The following is a 17,127-nucleotide window of genomic DNA, read 5'->3' as shown; positions in this document are numbered from 1 at the left end:
TAGCACCTTTGCTTCTCCTAGCGCCTTTCCTTCCCGAGCTGTGAAATGCGGCTGCTTCTCGTGGTTTCCTCGTGCGGTACCTCCTCGGGATGCTGGGGAGAGCTGGGCCTTCCGGGGGGCTCCGAGGCTCAGCTGGGGCAGTGACTATGTGAGAGGTGGGGCCTGAGCTGCCTTCTTGCCCCCCCCGTTGCCCTGCGTGCCCCCTGCAGGCCTCTGCCCGTTCCCCGGGAAGGCAGAGCCGGCTGGTGGTTGGCAGGATCGCGGTGGAAGGATCAGGAGAGGAGTCGCAGCCTCCTGGGGCACGAAGTCACCGAAAGCCGCGGGGTGGGGAGCGTGTTGCAGCGCTGGTACTCCGGGGGTGCTCTCCAAAAACAGTTTCATGGCTTCTGTGGAAAAATAGTGGTACTTCTGTTAACTTCTTACCGCCTCCTGTGTAGGAGGACTCGAGCACGGTCACCTTCGCTCTCTGGAGTCTGTAACAGGAAAGCAGGTGAGGCGTGAAAGGAAACTTGAGCAGAAGCACTGTGGCAGCCCCGTGCGAGTCCGGAGCCGGTCCTGGGCGGGCAGGAGGAGGAGGGAAGGCGGTGGGATACATCCCACGGCGTTTCCCCCGTGCCTGACTGGGTACCCGGGCTCTGCAGAGAGCCGGGGCGCGTGTTCCGCACCCTCCCTGCCTGGCCTGGGCCAGAGGAGGAGGTGGCCTTCCTACAAAACAGCCTTTTTTTTTTTTTTTTTTTTTTTTTTCCTTAATATTGTAGGGGCTGATTCCTCCCGCTACCCCCGTCTCCCCCCTAAACGCTGTGTGGCGCAGGGTTTCCCAGCACCCTTCACTGCCTGTGTGGTCTATGCATATAATTAGCACAAACACTGTTAAATGCCTTTTGTCAAGACGTGTCCTCACCATCAATGTGCGCGTGTACGTATGTGTGTCATTTTTGACTGCTTTTCTTGGATCTGGAGTTCTATTTTATTGCAGTGAAGACACTTTGTTATATAATGTTTATATATTTTAAGATTTGTGCCAAGAGAGGATGTATATTTAATAAAAAATTATAATTGACTTTGCAGGCTCCCCGAGGGTGTCTCCTATCGTACGTTGCTCGTGAGAGAGAGGGACGCGGCCCACCGCGGTGGATTTATGGAGGGACTGAGTGTGGGGGGGCTGGGGGTGCCCCCAGCCGCGCAGGTGTCTGTGCGCGGAGCACCCCGCGAAGTGCACGGGTGGGCGCTTTGGGCTTTGCGTGGAAGCTGGGAGAAGCTCGAAGGAAGGAAAGCACCTCTGGAGGTGGCTCAAAACCTGTGCCTCCCCCAGCGGGGGCCTGTGCTGTCCCTGTCCCCGGCGCCGCGGTGCGGGACGGGGACGGGCGTGCAATGGCAGCAGGTGGCACTGTCGGCTTAGGCATGGCCCGGTGGCTTCCCCGAAGTTGGGGACCCCCCGGCTGCTGCTCAGCCCTGCTCAGCTCTTGGGGCTTTCGGTGCTTCCAGCTGCATTTCGTGTCACTTCGGGTGATGTGACACCGCGATGCCTGGCAAGGTGGGAAGGTCCCAGCGGGCAGGACAGGTCCAGCCGTCCCTGAGTAACCTCCCTGTGCCCACTGCTGCTCCCCGCCAGCCGGGGCAGAGCTGGGGGCCTGGTTGTACCCCGAGAAAAGCTGAGACTTGCACCAAACCTTGTCGGAAGCCTGTGGCAGAGCTGGAGAAGGGTCCCTGTCCCCCTCCCCTGTCCCAGCTGCCTCTCGACCCCGCCGGCTGAGGGCAGCGTCCATCCCCGGGGGCAGGGGAGCAGCCCCCGGGCTGGGTTGGGCTGCGAGGGCTGGGATTAGAAATTTCCCTCCGCTGCGAGCGGGAGCAGCTCTGCAGGATGTAAGGACAGCAAGGGGATCCCATTTTGCACGGGAGCAGGGTGGGAAGGTTGGGCTCGTGGCTTCCCTCCCTGCCGGGGCACGAAGGAAGACCTCCGGGACCTGCTGCGATCCCAGCCCCTGGCTTCTTGCCAGGCACGGCTCGGTGGCCACTGAAGGTAGGGGTGCACCAGGGGCGATGCCAGGCTGGATCCGGGTCCCAGCAGGGACTCCTGGTGCCAGCGCAGCCTCTGCAGCAGCAACGCAACCTCTTGGTCCCAGCTGCTCCCCTCTGCTGACAGCCGAGCGTGGCCCTTCGCAGAGCCCGGCCCTTGGATAAATAAAGCCAAGACACAGAATAATTCTGGGGAGAGGAAGATGGGGGGGCCCTTTCATTTTATTTGATGTGGCCCAATTTCAGTGCCCGTGGATCTGTCTCCTGCTCTTGGCTAGTCTATCAGTCATTGTCCCCGCCTGAGAGGGTCACGTCTGGGCAGATCTCGGGGGAGGAACCGTCTGCGTGTCTGACTGCGGCACAACCCCCGGCCTTAGCAACCGTCCCCCCGCTGCGCAGGCCTCCCCGCCGGCGCAGCCCCCGGCCGCTTCCTCCACCTGCTTAAGGAAAATTAGATAAATGAGCCATCAAGGCCGTCGGACTAGCTTTTAATGGGACAACGGCACAGGCTGGAACAGGTCCCCCTGCATCCTTGCTTCTTCCTTGTGCCTTTCCACCCACAGCGCGGCTGGAGCCAAATTCCTCCTGGCCCTGTGCTGGTTAATGGTGCTCCTCTGGGCTCTGGTTTTCCCCAGCTGTTCGATAAAGGGGAATTTCCCTGTTAATTTTTTGCAAAAGGCCTTTTACTGTGGCTGGAGCTTGGGTGCTGGGAGGCAGGCGGTGGGGGGCTGCCCGGATTAGCCCTGTTAACACCGGGCAAAGGGCTGCCTTCTCCTGCCGGCCCGTAGCCGGAGGGAATTAAGACCATTACAAGGCTATCAAATAGGATCAAAGCCCCTCTCTCTTTCTCCGAGCAGCCCAGACTTGCTAATCCTTTTTCACGCAGACGGACCGGCACCCACCAAGGGCTGGAGAAGAGCTGGGCTGAGCCTGGACAAGGGGCCGTGTCCCCCGTGTCCCCCCCGCAGCCACCCTCAGACCCACCGAGGGCTGGGGAAGAGCTGGGCTGAGCCTGGACAAGGGGCCGTGTCCCCCCCGCAGCTACACTCAGACCCACTGAGGGCTGGGGAAGAGCTGGGCTGAGCCGGGACAAGGGGCTGTGTCCCCCCTGCAGCCACCCTTGGGCTGAGCGGCGCGTTCCGGGCCATCCCAGTGCCCAGGGAAGGAAGGACCAGGACAGGGCACCGCAATGGGGGTGAACGTGAGGTCTCCCGGAGTGCTCAGCCTCTTCCCACTGCTGCAATAACACGTGCGGGGCTCTGCTGCTCGCCCCCCGGCCCAAAGGCAGCTGCCCCCGCGCCGTGGGACCCCCTGCCCTGCCCCACGGGCCGGGGGGACGCAAAGCGCAAACAAATCGGCAGCTTTCGGCGTGGCAAACGGAACTCTGGGTTACTTATTTATTTCTAAAACAGCCAACGGGCTCCTGGGCCTGAGGATTTCACACGAAGCAGAGGGATGACCCCCCCCCCCACGCACCCCGCAAGGAGCTCCCACCCAGCTGCCCGGAGCAGCAGCCCTACAAAAACACACTGGCCCTCAGCCGGCGGCAGAGGCCAACGCTGGGCAGAGCAAACCCCGGTGTCTGTGCTCATTTGGGTCTCTGACCCAGCTGCGAGGTCTCCACCACGCCAGGGCCATCCCTGCTGAGTCCTCTGCCCAGTGTAACCAGCACGGAGCGCCGGGGGCTGGCAGCAGCCACAGTGTGCCCACGGGTAAGAGCGGGCGGCAGCAAACCCGGCTGCGGGGCTCCGGCTCCTCCATCACCCCACGGGGCCGGGACGGGGAAGGGGGGCTGGAGGGACGCAGCCCAGCGCAGCGAGAGCAGGCACGGTGGTGATCGGCGGCAGGAGCAGGCGATGCCCGCGCTGCCCGGATGCGTAAAACCCGTCATGCCGAGAGCTGGTGGCAGAAATGTCCCCATGTGCGTGTCCACGTGTGCCACCAGCACGTGCAAAGGGGGGAAACCAGCAGGAGGAAAGGGACCAGCAGCCGGGCACCGACTGTGCCCCGAGGCACGTCCCAGCTCCTCCCAGTTAGGAGGCTGCCAGGTACTGGTGGAAGTAGAGGCCGAAAAGACTGGTGACCACCTGGCAGGCGGCCACCCACCAGGTGAGGAAGGCAAAGAGTCCGCGGAAGAAGAGGGGAGTGAAGATGCCACCCAAGATGCCCGTGATCTGCTCCACCGCGACACGCACGTCCTCCCCGTCCTCGCCGCCGGGACGTGGTGGTGCTGCCGTCGCTGCCAGGGGGAGGGGAGGGGGTTCTGGGTACAGCCCCCACGAGTGGTGTCCTGTGTGACAGAGGGGACAGGTCCGTGGGGGTCGGTCCCCGTGCTGCAGCCCCATCCCCATGCTACAGACGTGCTGGTGGCTGAGTCCCAGCACGCTCGCTGCATGCACTAGGTTCATGCCAACTGCAAACCATGCCTTGAGAGCCTGGGGACGCCTTGCGTGCTGATGGCTGGGTGATGACTTGCAGGTCTCATTCTGCCCCTCCTGAGCCCCCATGTCCCCCCACATTCCCCACGCCACCTCCTTACCCAGCGTCTTGAGGAGCAGGGTGCAGTGGAGGGTGAGGATGATGGGTCCCAGGTACTGCAGGCTGACCACGGAGACGTAGCAGTAAATCCTCGTGATCTGCGGGCAGCGGGGATCAGCGGGAGGCTGGTGGCCGTGCCCGGACCCCTGCTCCCACCCCAGCAGCTGTGCCCGGACCCCCGCTCCCACCCCAGCTCCCACGCCCGGACCTTGCGCTGGATCTCCAGGACGGCGATGCGCCCGGCTTCCTTCCTCATCTGCTCCACCCAGCGCTCGGCCAGGCCCAGGTACGCCTGGAGGTGGTGGCGGGTGATGACCAGGCGCAACAGGCAGAGGCCGACGATGGCCCAGAGGCGCGCGGTGTTGTAGGCAGAGTCCGACATGCTGGGGCAAGAGGAGAGGGCCATCAGGGAGATCCCGGGGTCCAAAAACCCCCCACACCCCAGAGGATGTCTGATGGGAGAGGTGGTGGCGGTGGGGAGGATGGAGGGCTACTGGTGTTGGAGGAGCCGGCACTGGAAACCCGTGCCTCAGTTTCCCCTTGGAGCAAGGATACCGGGGCACAGAGTCGGACCCACTGCCGGTGCCCCACTTACATCTGCACCGTCTGCTTGCCCATGGGCGCGTGGAGCAGGAAATCCCGCGAGATGGGCTTGATCCACATCACCACCACGAGGACGGGCGCCAGGAAACTCACGTGGAGCAGGACCCTGCGGCGGAGACGTCAGAGACCCCCCCCTTGCAGCCAGGTGCCCCCTGCTCCCCTTCTCCCCGCGGGCAGGGACCGATCCTCGCCCACACCGCCTCCACCCTCTCCCACCACCAAACCTCCTGCAGCCACAGGGCCGGGGGGGTCCCAACCCCCTCGCCTCCTTCCCCACCCGCAGATTTCACCCAACTGGGTCAGGGGCTTGTCGGCCGCCATCCGGAGAGCGTCGAGGTGCGTCTGGGCCAGGCGTAGCCCCGGGAAGGTCAGGCAGGCGCCCAGGAAGGAGCACAGGGCCACCAGCCCCACCTTGAAGGCCAGCTTGGCGAGGGGCAGCCTGCGGAGAGAGAAGGCGGCGTGGGGGGGGACAGGTTGGTCCCGTCCCCAGTGAGCCCTGGAGGGGTTATGACCCCCCAGACTTCCAAAAAACCTCCCCAAAAGCCCCGTTTCCCTCCTCGCCCTACCACCAACTCACGTCCACTCCCAGCCCCGCTGCTTCAGGATGCTCTCCAGGTTGCTGCTGACGCCGGCCAGCCCTGCGGGGAGCGACCCCCCGTGAGCGGGGTGCCCACAGCCCCCACCTGCCCATCCACCTCTCCCCGTCCCCCCTCACCCACCGGGCTCGAGGCCGAACTCCAGGTAGTCCTCACGGATGACCAGGGCCACCATGGCGAGGAGGAGGAAGAAGAAGGCGAAGGTGAGGCAGACGGAGCGCTCGCCTCCCTCCTCCGAGCGGAAGTAATGGCGCATCACCATGAAGAAGACCTTGCTGCGGGCGAGGGGCGGCCGTCAAGGAAACGAGGGTGCTTCAGCAATCCCCCCAACACCTGCGGGACCCCCCCGCTTGTTAGCACATCGTAAAGCATCCATGCCATTAGGCCACCGCCACCTTCTCCATGGGGAAGGCTCTCATTAGGCACCTTTACAGCTCATCAGTGAGCGGTTTATAAATCCATAAATTTAAATTTTCCACCTCAACTGGCTTTTAATGGGGAAAAAACAAGGACGGTGGGACCCCGAAAGCCAGCAGAAGGATACATGGAGAAGACGACCGTCAGCAGGCACCAGAGCACGCCGATGTTTGTCTCCTTCTGGGGGTCCGCCAGGCAGTAGTAGCCCTCGGTGAAGACGTACACGGCTGTGGAGTAGACGGCAAAATCCACGAACCACTGGTAGTCCAGGAAATAACGCAGCACTGTGTGACAGAGGGACGTGTCACCGCACTGTGGGGACCCACGGCGGGTCCTGGGCATGGCTGAGGGTCCGGGTTGATGCTGGGTGCCAGGACGCCGGGGTCCTGCGGTGGGTGGGAGGGAAGGGTGCTGGCGCTGTGGGGTTACCGAGAGCATCCACGGCGGTGATGGGGCTGGTGTCCAGGCGGAGGTCGATGTCCCGGGGCACGGAGAGGGGCTTGTCATCTGTCACGCCGTTCATCCTCCTGCAAGGGAAACCCGGGCTCGGGACGGCAGGCAAAGAGCTGGCTCGTCCCTTGTGTGGGACACCACGTGTCCCTCGCGTGGTGGCACGTCCCCAGCTTGGGGCTCCTCATCGGTGGGGTGTCAGTGCCGCACCTCCCAGAGGAGTCGCGCAGCACGCCGGGATGACTTCCATCAGCCCCCAGACACAGTATTTATCGTTTTATGTCCCTCCCACCCACCGGAGCCGTGAGCTGAGCTGACCTGTCCCGCCTGGCCTTGGGGCGCTGCTTGCCTGCCAGGGCGCAGAGCTCCTCCTCCGAGGGGTGCTTGTAGCGGAGCAGGCTGGAAGGGAGCAGTGGGGCGTCAGCGGCGCCGGCTGTCCCCGAGGCCCCACGGGGACGAGCGGGGAGGGAGGGGGCCACGTACCTGCCGTTGCAGAGCAGCCAGCGAGCGAAGGAGCAGTGCGGGGCCATCTTCTGCATGAGGCTGGCGGCCAGCAGGCTCACCACCACCTGCACCCCCATCACCGCCTGCGCCGGGGACACCCTCAGGGGGCCACCCGGGCACCCCAGCTCCCAGACCCAGGGTGGGGGGACACGGGGAGCCCCCCCAGCAGCCTGAGGTGCCGGGGCTGCATGCTTCCCCCCAGCCCCTGGCCCTGCTATGGGACACCCTGGGCACGCACCCCCCCGGGACATGCATCCCTCAGGCATGCACACCGCTGGGACACCCGGGGCACCCCCAACCCCTCAGCCATGCACCCTCCCAGGCAGGCACCCCCTCGGGCATGTCCCCCCTCCCCCGGGCAGGCACCCTCCGGACGCGCACACCCCTGGGACACCCCGGGTATCCCCTCCCCGCCCCGGGCATTTACCTCCCGGGCATCCCTCCCCCAGGCATTCCTCCCTGGGCACGCACCCCCCCGGGCATGCACCCTCCTAGGCATGCGCCCCTCCTCGGGCAGGCACCCCCCCGGGAACGCCCCCCCCCCCCCGGGCAGGCACCCTCCGGACGCGCACACCCCTGGGACACCCCAGGCATCCCCCACTCCGGGCATGCCCCCCCCCGAGACACGCACCCCCCATGCGTGCACCCTCCCGGACAGCCTGGATGAGCCCCCCCCGGGCAGCCCCCCCGGGCCGCGCTCACCATGCCGGGGTCAGTGCAAAGGCGGCTGCAGGAAGCCTGCCCGCCGCCACCGCCTTCCTTTCGCCGACCAATCCGCTGCCGCTCTCCCTCTGATTGGCAGCTTCTCGACCAATGGAGAGGTGGAAATGGGAGTGGGCGGGCCCCCCGCGGCGCCCGGTTCCGCCGGCGCTGCCTCCTGGGAGCTGTGGTCCCCGCGCGGCCCCGGGGCCGCGTGTTCGAGCCCCGGCCGCGCTGTGAGAGGCAGGCGCACGTCCCGGGCAGCGGCTGCACGGATGTATGTCAATTAAATCGTATGTATGTATCTGCCTGCACCCCCTATGTTTATATGTGCACACGTGTGGGTGTGTATTTGCAGCTAAAGTGCCCCTTCAGGCTGAGGCTCTGCGATACCCATCCCTGCACACAGCCCCTGGGCACGGTATTTGGGGGGCAAAGAAGGGCACGGGGGTTAGGGCAGCGGCGGCTCGGTTCCCGTGGCCTCCCCATCCTCCTCCACCCTGGGCCCGGGTCTGGCTGAGCTCGGACCTTCCCCTCCCCAGTGCCCTCCAGGGAGCTATGATGCCGTGGGGCAGGCTGTAACCATCTTGCCAGCCACGATCCTTTGCCCACATCTTCCTTGCAATGGGCTCCTCCCCTGCGCTTATGCCCCCGTTGCTCCCTGTCTGTGTCTCCCTGTGAGTGCTGGAGGAGCTGAAGATGGAGGAGGCCGGGGCAGAGCCCGCTGGGTGCAGCTCATCCCGGCTGCCGGCGGGTAAGGGGCTTCAGGGCCCACCACGGTGCCAGCACCCACGTCACGGCGGGGGTCTGCAGGGATTTCAGCTGAGCTCAGGGTTATTTAGGGCTGTGACAGCCCTGCCGTGCCAAGGAGCGCCCGCTCACCCTGACAGGGGGGCTCCGCGGGTGCTGGTGGGTGCCCCTGGTCCTGGCAGGGTGCTGGTGGCCCCGAGGGGTTGCCATGGATATCGATCTCCCAGGCGATGGGATGCGCTTCCCGCTAGATGTCGCTTCCGCCCGTGCCCCGAGCATCCCCCACGGGTTGGGGTACCCAGGCTTGGGGGTGCCACCCCCCCCTCCCCAGGCACCCCCAGGGCAGACTGGGCATGCGGCCCCCAGTGTGCCCCCTGTGCCGGCCTTGGCCAGGAGATGAGCAGCCCCTCTGCTGGCGGGGGGGTAACGCAGGGGCTGTGATGCCAAAAAGCCCCCCAGCCTGCCCCAAGTGGCCTGATCCTGGCTGCCAGGTGCCCCCAGCTGTGAGCCAAGCCTGGCTCAGGGGAAGCAGCCTGCTCCATCACCTTTGGCGGCCGGGCACAGCCCAGGTCTTGGCCCCCCCAGACCTCCCAGACCCCCCAGCCCTTGCGCTGGGGTGCAGCACTGGCCGCAGGGTCTGCACAAACCGGTGGCTGCGCATCTCTGGAACGAATGCAGGGCCCCAGGACCCTCGCGGCCCCCACGGCGTCAGCTTTCAGCTCCGCAGAGACACAAAAAAAGGAGGGAAAGGTGGAAGATGGATGCTCGGAGCACCCCCCAGCCCAGCCGCCCTCCCCCAGGACACAAAAGCCCCTTTGAGGACTGATTTTACACCGCTCCTGCCGGGATGCCCGAATTAGCATCAGCAAAAAGGGAGCTGCCGCGGCGGGCGGTTGTCGGTGCTGCTGTAAAATTGTTGAATTAACGGGGGTCCCCGGTCCCACGCCCGGTGAGGGGGTGCCAGGCCCAGCACCATCCCCGTATGCACTGGGGGGACGTTCCCTGGACGGGCTGGGACTCGGCGCCCACCGAGCCAGAGCCAATCCCGGGACAACCGAGCTCCCGCCAGTCCCGCGGCCGGGGGACCCCATGGGCAATGGCGAAGGGGATGGGGACGGGGATGGGGACGGGCTCGGGGACTTTCCACCTCCGGAGGGTGCTGGGGGCAGCTGGCGGGCCAGGACCCGGTCTGTGCCCGTTCCCCCCGCAGAACTTTCCCATTTTGCACAAAGACGGCGGCAGCGGCGGGCATTGTCCGGGCTGCATCGCATTACCCAGGGCTCCCGGAGAAATCACTTGTATTTCACGCTCCATTGAGCAGCTGCCTGTATATATTTTCTGTGTTGCACTTTTAGCATGACAAAAGGAGAGGGCCTGTGAACTCCTTGCTCTTCAGACCTCTCCGACACGTCCCCCGAGCGGAGCCCCCCTCGGTTAGCATAACAAACTGCCACGCTCCCTCCGACGTGCTCCGGCTCCCTCCCAGCCCCTTCCCCAGGGGAATTTAATGTATAGCTCAATATTTGGGCGTCTGGGTGGCTGGCGGTGGCGGGCGAGCGCGTGCTGGGGGGTTTCGGAGGCAGGGGCTTCGGCGGCGACGTCCTTCTGGTGCATCCGCAGGAGAGCCAGCCCGGCCCCACATCACCCGCTGTGTTTAACTGGCCACCAGAAGCACCGGTGGGAACCCCCAGCCCTCCCTGGGGAGGGGACTGAGCCCCGGCAGCCACGGCTGGACCCGGCACCGGCTCCGCGGCTCCGGCACCCTGATGCCGAGTGAGCAACCGGAGTCACCAACCTCTGCGGTGACGCTGTGCATCGTCCCCTGCCTGCTCCTGTGGCTGCGGGTCTCCAGGCTCTGATTTTGCCTTGAAATTTGACTTAAAGGCAGAAAAGTGGGGGCTGAAGGGCTGGAGTGAGCCTCAGGACCAGCGGCACCAGCTGGGGCTGGAGCAACCAGTCGGTGCACTGGGAGCTGCTGGTGTTGGCTGGGTGTTTGTCCCTCCCAGGTCCCCCTTTTCACAACCTGTCCCACTTGTCCCCCATCAAGGCCACCCCTGGGGAGCCCTGTGGGCCGGCAAAGTGGGGCCGGACCCAGTGGGGTGGAAATGGGAGAATGGGAAATGGGTGGGAACGGGGTGGAAATGAGGAGAGGAAGAGGGAGCGAGGGTGAGGTGGGACATGCCCGGCCCCACGCTGGCCAAGCCTGAAGCCAGGCTGCTCCTGGGACAGGACATTGTCCCTTCCAGGGCTGGGACCCCCCCGGGACACCCATCGCCTCCCGCCGCGGGGAAGGAGAGGGCTGGCGGGATCAAAGCTCAGCCCATCGGGAAGGAAACGCACCCTCGACACCGGGTCTCGCAGGGATTTTGTGTGTCCTGCAAGAAAAAGGGGCAAAATTCTGTTGAGACACCAGCGGCGCGAGGGAGACCAGGCTGCGACACGGCCGGGGGCTTTCAACACCTTTAATGAACGGGAGTTTTTTCCCTTTGGCCTCCTCGAGCTGCAGACCTCGTCCTCCCGACGCCTCGGGCTCGGTGGCAGCAACTCTGTGTCCCTCCGGCTTCCTGGGATGTCATCTCACGGTCCAGGCACCCCGTCTGGCACCAAGGTGTGGGGGGGACCCCCCGCTGGGACCCCCCGGGCACGTCTGGCTTCAGCGGTGGGGCTGCTTCTATGGGGAGGTGGGGGAAGCCCTTACCCTGGGGACGGGGAGGCGTCCGCACGGCTCCTGCCCACGCTTCAAACCCAGCCCTGGCTTTTCTCCAGCCCTTCTTGGTCACCTGGACCCCACGGCGTCCGCTCGTGTCACCTGTTAATGGGAGAAACTGGTGTCAGCCCAGTCCCAGCCCAGAGAGAACCGGGGACAAGCCCCTGCGGGGTGGCCAGGAGGTGACCATGACACCACCGTCCCAACTACCCGCCCAAATAATTTCTGCCGTCCCTACAACCGCAGTCCCCACCCCGCCATGACCTGGGGACATATCCAATGGGGTCTGGCAGCGGGGACAGGCAGGAGTTTGGGGTCAGCGTGGGTTTAAGTGGCTGGTGACCCCCTGGGACATCTTGAAAGAAGGCAGGTGACAGCGGGAGCAGGACAAACCATGTGGCTGCTGGTGTCTAATGGGGAGAAGAGCTCCCACCCAGGCAGGAGAGGGGTTGTGTCCTGCAAAACTCACGCAAGACCTTTAAGGCGACGCTCCTGAAGCGGCGAGTGCGCTGGGGGGGCCGGGGCACTGCTGTGGGGGTCACGGGGTCCCCACCTCCTGCCCCATTCCTGCGGGCAGCTCCAAAACATCCTCACCGAGAGCCGCGCTCCGTGCTGGGTCTCTGGGGAACAGGCTGACCCTCACGCAGTCCCCGGGGCCGGCGGTGGCACCTCTTCACTCACGTCCCTCTTGCTGCCGGTCGCTTGTGGGGGTTCCCAACGCCCCGACCGTGGGGTGCAGTGGGAAAAGCCCCCGGATGAACAGTCGGCTCCCTGGGGATGAATATACACGGCGTTAGCTGCTGCCTGCAGCCGTCCCATGGCGCACGCACCCCTCCTCTAATTCCAGTCTCCCGCATTTTCCCCCTCCTCCCCACGGCTGTGTGCCCCCCCCCCCGCCCCGTCCAGCCTTTCCCATACGCAGCTTTGCGGGGCCTGAGCCCGCGTTCGCTCATTAATTGCCCAGTCGGGGCATCCCCGTGCTCTGCCTTGGCGTTTGGTGCTAAACCTGCGCTGACAAGTGCTGCACGGCATAAATCCCCGAAAACGGCCTGTTCCTCCTGTCCCCCCCAGCCCCAAGCCCCCGCCAGGGTCCCGCCTGGGGTCCGGCTCCATCCGCGTGGGGTGGGGGATCACCCTCCTTGCCCCGAGCCCCCCGCCCTGAGCCAGGCGATGCCCTCAGGGATGCGCATGGGGCCACGCATCAGCCCCCGGCAGCGCGTGGGTGCCCAGGCAGGGCTGGGGAAGGCACGTGCTGAGATCGCCCGATGCTTCACCATGAACATTGCGCTTGGAAAAAAAACCTTCTCCTCCATGCTTGGGCTTTTCCAGCGCCCGGCTGGGCTCTCCGGCTGGGACGCCGCGACGCCACCGGGGTGCAGGGAGGATGCCGGCTGCCGGCGGTGTCCCCTGCAAGGCCAGGCTCGCTGCAAACCCAACCTTTCCCACCACGATCCCGCTTCAAACCCTCTTCCCGGCTCTCCCTCGCCTGCGCTGACAATTCCACATCCGTGCCCCGTCTCAAAGGACCCTTGTCCGGGGGATGCAGATGCCCCGGATTCCCCTCTCCGGGGGCGGCCGTGTTGTTTCCCCGGAGCTTGGGATTCCCAGTGGCGCTTTGCTCTGCCTCCCTGGAGCCAAGGGGGTCCCCGTCTGCCCCCCACCTCCCCCATCTCGTGGGGTGAGACCACTCAAGCCAAGGATCCGTGCAGCGCCGGGCACAGGGATGGCCGGGACGAGGATCTCAGGAACTCATCCCGTGCGATGGGAACGGGAAGGGCGCGATCCTGCTGCCGCACATGGTGTGGATTTAATTAATAAACCAAGGCGTGTTTTGGGCAGGAAACCCGGTATTTCTTATTTATCAAAATGCCCGGCTAATTTCTCTTTTCCCTAATGAATTGACCAAGCCTCACAGCTTACGGGGCACAAACCCTGTTGGGATGTTCCTTCCGACCTTTGCCGAGGTGCAGCGAGAGCCACTGGCGCCTTCTCCCTGCCCCGACCCGGGGGCAAGGCACGAGTGAGCCCCGGGGGGGCCCTGGGGGAAATTTTCTGGCCCAAACCTGGATTCGTGGCTCGGCGGGGGGGGATATAACCCCCACGAGACGCGGCTGTAAGGTGGGAATTGGGGTGCCTGGGGGGGGCCGCTCTCCCTCCTCCCCCGGCTGCCCTGCCCTCGCCAGGCTGGGAACAGCTTGAGTGTCCAGGCAGGGAATTCATTTAAATAAATTTCCATAGGGATTAATTTTGCCGCTTCCCTGTCAGTGTGGCGGAGGCGAGTGTGTGTGTGTGTGTGTGTGTGTGAGTGTGTGTGTGTGTGTGTGAAAAGCTGAGCCTGTTTTCGGGGAGCTGGGGGAAGGAGGAGGAGGAGGATGGGGGGCACCTTCCTCTCCCCGCAGCCCCATCCAGCCTCACTGCCCTGCATCCCTGCTCCGGGAAAGCTTTGAGCCCATCCTCACCCGGTGGGTGCTCGGTGCCGGAGATGCTGGTGCCGGGCAGGGGGGGATCAGCCAGTGGAAATCACCCAGTGCCCCAAAATTTCAAAACTTTCCAAGCCGAGCCGCAGCGAGCCCAAAGGCGGCGTCGGGCGTCCCGAAATACCATCGGGGAGAGAGATTTGGGCTGCGCAAGCCAGCGGGAAGAAAATCCACCGGATTTGCCATGATCGAAAGCCCTTGAATGCCCCCCCGCCCCCGCCGGGTCCCAGCGCGGGGTTTGCCCTGCAGACGCCTGACCTGGCTCTTTCCGTCCCAAAATTCTGCATTTGGCTTTTTTTTTTTGGGCACAAACCCACGGCGGGGTTGGGATGAGGTGGGATGTGGAGGGGGGGGTTCTCCATCCGCACCGATTCCGCTGCCCAATGCTCCCGGAGTCATTCAGCCCAGGGGTCCCCCCCGAGCTCCGCAGCCCCGGCAGCCTCCCCCCCCCAAAACACACACACAAACAGGGATATCGGGGCTGGAAAAAAACCTCCTGGAGCCGCCGCACAGCCTGGATGCTTGGAAATGCCAGGAGCCGATAATGCCATGATGATTTTTGGCTTTTCCAGCCCTCCCCAGGACCCCTGGCACAGGGGGGGACCCCTTCGACAAGGAGAAATTATTAATTCCACCCCCCCATTAAACAAACGCAAGAGCATCTAAATGCCAGATGCAGGCTTTTTTTCCATTCTGCTCAGGATTTGGGATTCAAAGCGCGCGACGGATTCAAATAACTGGGGTAAATAAATCAGGGCTAGCGAACACTTGGAAACAAGCAGAGCGACAGCTATTTTTGGCTGTCAAATTTGGGAGGTTTTAAGGCTCCTTCAGGGCACGAACTGCTGCAAGAATTCGTTACCGCTGCAGCAAAATAAAAGCGTGGCGAGGAAGGAGAGTTTCCCTTCTCCTGCCGGGGAGATGGAGAGGGGCAAACCCAGCAACGCCAGCTCTGCCAGGGGCTTTGCACCCACAGAAATATTGATTTTGGGCTCTGGGGTGGAAAACGGGGACCCTGGGGGATTCCTGGAGGGAATGTCCCCATGGAGGGTCTGTCCCGGGAACCCGCCATCACTCCTAAGTGGAGTTGTTTTTTTTTTTCCATTGAGGATGGAGAATTAAACCCATTTCTTTGAAAACGCCAAGCACAGCACAGAACGCCGCTGGGATTTTGGAAAAACTAAAAAAAAAAAAAAAAAAAAAAAAAATCCCCTTACCATTTGGATTTTTTTGCAGGAATCCCAATTTTTAAGTGACTGCGGGAAGGGCAGCTCTCCCCGTGCGGTGCCAGCACCCCCCAAGCCCGGCTCTAAACCACCCCCCCCCCTTTGGTTGGGGCACCCAGCGCTGCCCCGGTGTCCTGCGCCTCGTTTGCTTGAGTTCGTTAAGGCTGGGAGATGTGGGCTCGTTAGGGGAATTTCGGAAGCCCGGGCTGCCCCGCAGCTGGGCACGGCTCTGCCTTTAAACCCCGGGAGCTGCAGAGCCGGCACTTGCGGAGGATGGAGACCAGATTTTTGGGGGTCCCCTGGGTGCCACCCCAGGGTGGTGGGCAGCCCCCGTGGGTGCTGGGGGCCCGGCCCACGGGGCAGCACCCGAATACGACGAGCTGAATTCCAGTCAAAGGCAAAGCTCGGCATCAGCATGGCGGTTCCCTGCTCTTTGCCATGGAAACAAGCGTTGCTAAGGGATTGCTTAATAGGGAGTAAAATATTCTAAAAATCTAAGTTTATGTGGCAGCGGGATCGAACCCCCCCCCAGTCCTGGGGGTGGAGGGGGCTGCTGGGGGCTGCCCTGGCAGCAGCTCCCACGCGCAGCCCGAAGCTCCAGCTCTCCATCCACGTGGAGAACCCCCCGGCACGGGGAGAACTGGGCACAGGGTGGGGGCGCTGGGTGATTTGGGGGCGGGCACGGGCTCCCCGGCAGCATTGGCGCGGTCCTGGGGTTGCTCCAGAGCTGGAGATGGCAAGTCTGCCACCCTTCAAGCATAGATGTTATTAAAGACACTCACAAAAGGGTCTCCAAGGGATAAAGACCCCTCGGAGTGGGTGCAATGCCGGGCTCTTGCACGGTGCCTCAGTTTCCCCTCCTGCGTGACCGACGTGGCTGCCGCCGTCAGCGCCCGCTCCTCCCCTCCCGGCGTCCTCCGTGGGCACGCTGAGCCGGCCGTACCCGCTTAACGTTAGTAATTTTATGGGCATGAGGAAAGGGGCTTGGGAGGGTCGGGGCTGGGGGGGATAATACGTGCAGGGACCACCTCTGACCTTGACCCCCGTCCCGGCTCCCCGCGGCAGCTGGGCCGTCGCGCCTCCGCCGACGGCTCAATGGGCGCTTTGTCTGCCCCCGCCGGCCCCGCGCAGCCCCGTCGCCCCCAATAATATTTATGGAGTCGGCGGTCACCTTCTCCCCCCGCTCCCTGCATCTCAATAACTGCCGGGCTGGGGAGATCCAGGGAATCGGGGGATTTATAGTCCGGAGAGCTGCTGCTCTTTAGGATGCGGAGTGGCGGATCCTGCCCCTCGGATGCATGAATCACACCCCCCGGCTTGGCTCTGGGGGCTGTTCAAAGCCCCTGAGCTTCATTTTTTTTCTTTCTTTCTTTAAAAAAAAACAAAAACAAAAAAAACGCCCAACCTCTTTAAAAGCAAACAGGTGGGCGAATTTTCTTGCTTTTCCCAAGTCTTGCAAAGCCGCTCGGCTCCCAAACCGGCTTTGGGGGGTGGGGGTGGGGGTTGGAAAAGGCGGTGCAAACGCGCTGCTGATTTATTTTACTGCGTTTCTGCTCACTGCCCAATTCCTCCATCAATTAAAACAATCGAAAAGCTCCTTTCCAAAGCTCCAGCAAAGAATATGTTAAGATCCTTCTGCCGGAGATGCTGCGGATGGGTGCAACCCCGGTCCCCCCGGCTGTGGGGGGAATTGGGGTGCGCCCCGAGCCCATGGGAGACCCTGGGAATCTCCTTCAGCGTCCCAGGCTCCAAATCAGGTGATTTAAGTGAAGGTGCTTGTTCAGGAAGGGATCAATCAGGGAAACCTTAACTTTGGGGGAAGAAAGAGGAAGATCGGTGAAGGCACAGGGCACAGTGATGACCCCGGTTTGCTGGGATTCAGAAAATCCTGATAAAGGGTAATTTCTCCTTGATGGGTGATTCGGGGCAAGAAGGGACCGAGCGCGAATCCAAATTCCCGCAGAGTTATTCCAAACTCTACTGAAAACAAGGCTGAAGCAGCCGATCTCTGCAGGTGGGAAATCGGGCCAACTTGGGAGGTTTGGGTTGTTCCCAGATGCTCCAGCTGCACAGAAATCGGTCAATGGAGTCGGCTGCTACCACCGTTATTCCCACATGGATAAGGGCGAGAGCCTCTCGGCGTG

The 17,127-nt window shown here is 63.4% G+C and overlaps 1 protein-coding gene across 2 annotated transcripts; it reads right to left on the bottom strand.

Moving 5' to 3' along the window:
* Positions 1-3,381: 3,381 nt before the first annotated feature.
* Positions 3,382-7,918, bottom strand: TMEM161A (transmembrane protein 161A). 2 transcript variants are annotated; one of them, XM_074565618.1, is made up of 12 exons: positions 7,827-7,918; positions 7,104-7,207; positions 6,939-7,019; positions 6,600-6,697; positions 6,298-6,454; positions 5,877-6,028; positions 5,735-5,795; positions 5,435-5,596; positions 5,150-5,263; positions 4,763-4,937; positions 4,556-4,652; positions 3,382-4,306 (listed from the first exon to the last, which is right to left on the bottom strand). In XM_074565618.1, exons 1-12 carry the CDS (start codon positions 7,827-7,829, stop codon positions 4,050-4,052), a joined length of 1,461 nt encoding a protein of 486 aa, XP_074421719.1. In that variant the 5' UTR covers positions 7,830-7,918; the 3' UTR covers positions 3,382-4,049. The 2 variants fall into 2 exon arrangements, with proteins under 2 accessions (XP_074421719.1, XP_074421720.1); XM_074565619.1 differs by having other exon boundaries at positions 5,453-5,596.
* Between the last annotated feature and the right edge of the window lie 9,209 nt (positions 7,919-17,127).

The sequence above is a fragment of the Larus michahellis genome, chromosome 23 (genome assembly GCF_964199755.1).
Source record: "Larus michahellis chromosome 23, bLarMic1.1, whole genome shotgun sequence".
Lineage (NCBI taxonomy): Eukaryota > Metazoa > Chordata > Aves > Charadriiformes > Laridae > Larus > Larus michahellis.
Note: the sequence above shows the minus strand (reverse complement) of the source record. Positions and strands in the feature narration are given on the sequence as shown.

What these genes read in the sequence shown, in the direction of transcription:
- TMEM161A (XM_074565618.1), bottom strand. An exon ending in CTGACGGTCGTCTTCTCCAT is followed by an intron (nt 6,029 to 6,297) that starts GTATCCTTCTGC and finishes CCTCGCCCGCAG; the next exon opens with CAAGGTCTTCTTCATGGTGA. An exon ending in CAGTTGGGTGAAATCTGCGG is followed by an intron (nt 5,264 to 5,434) that starts GTGGGGAAGGAG and finishes TCTCCGCCGCAG; the next exon opens with GGTCCTGCTCCACGTGAGTT.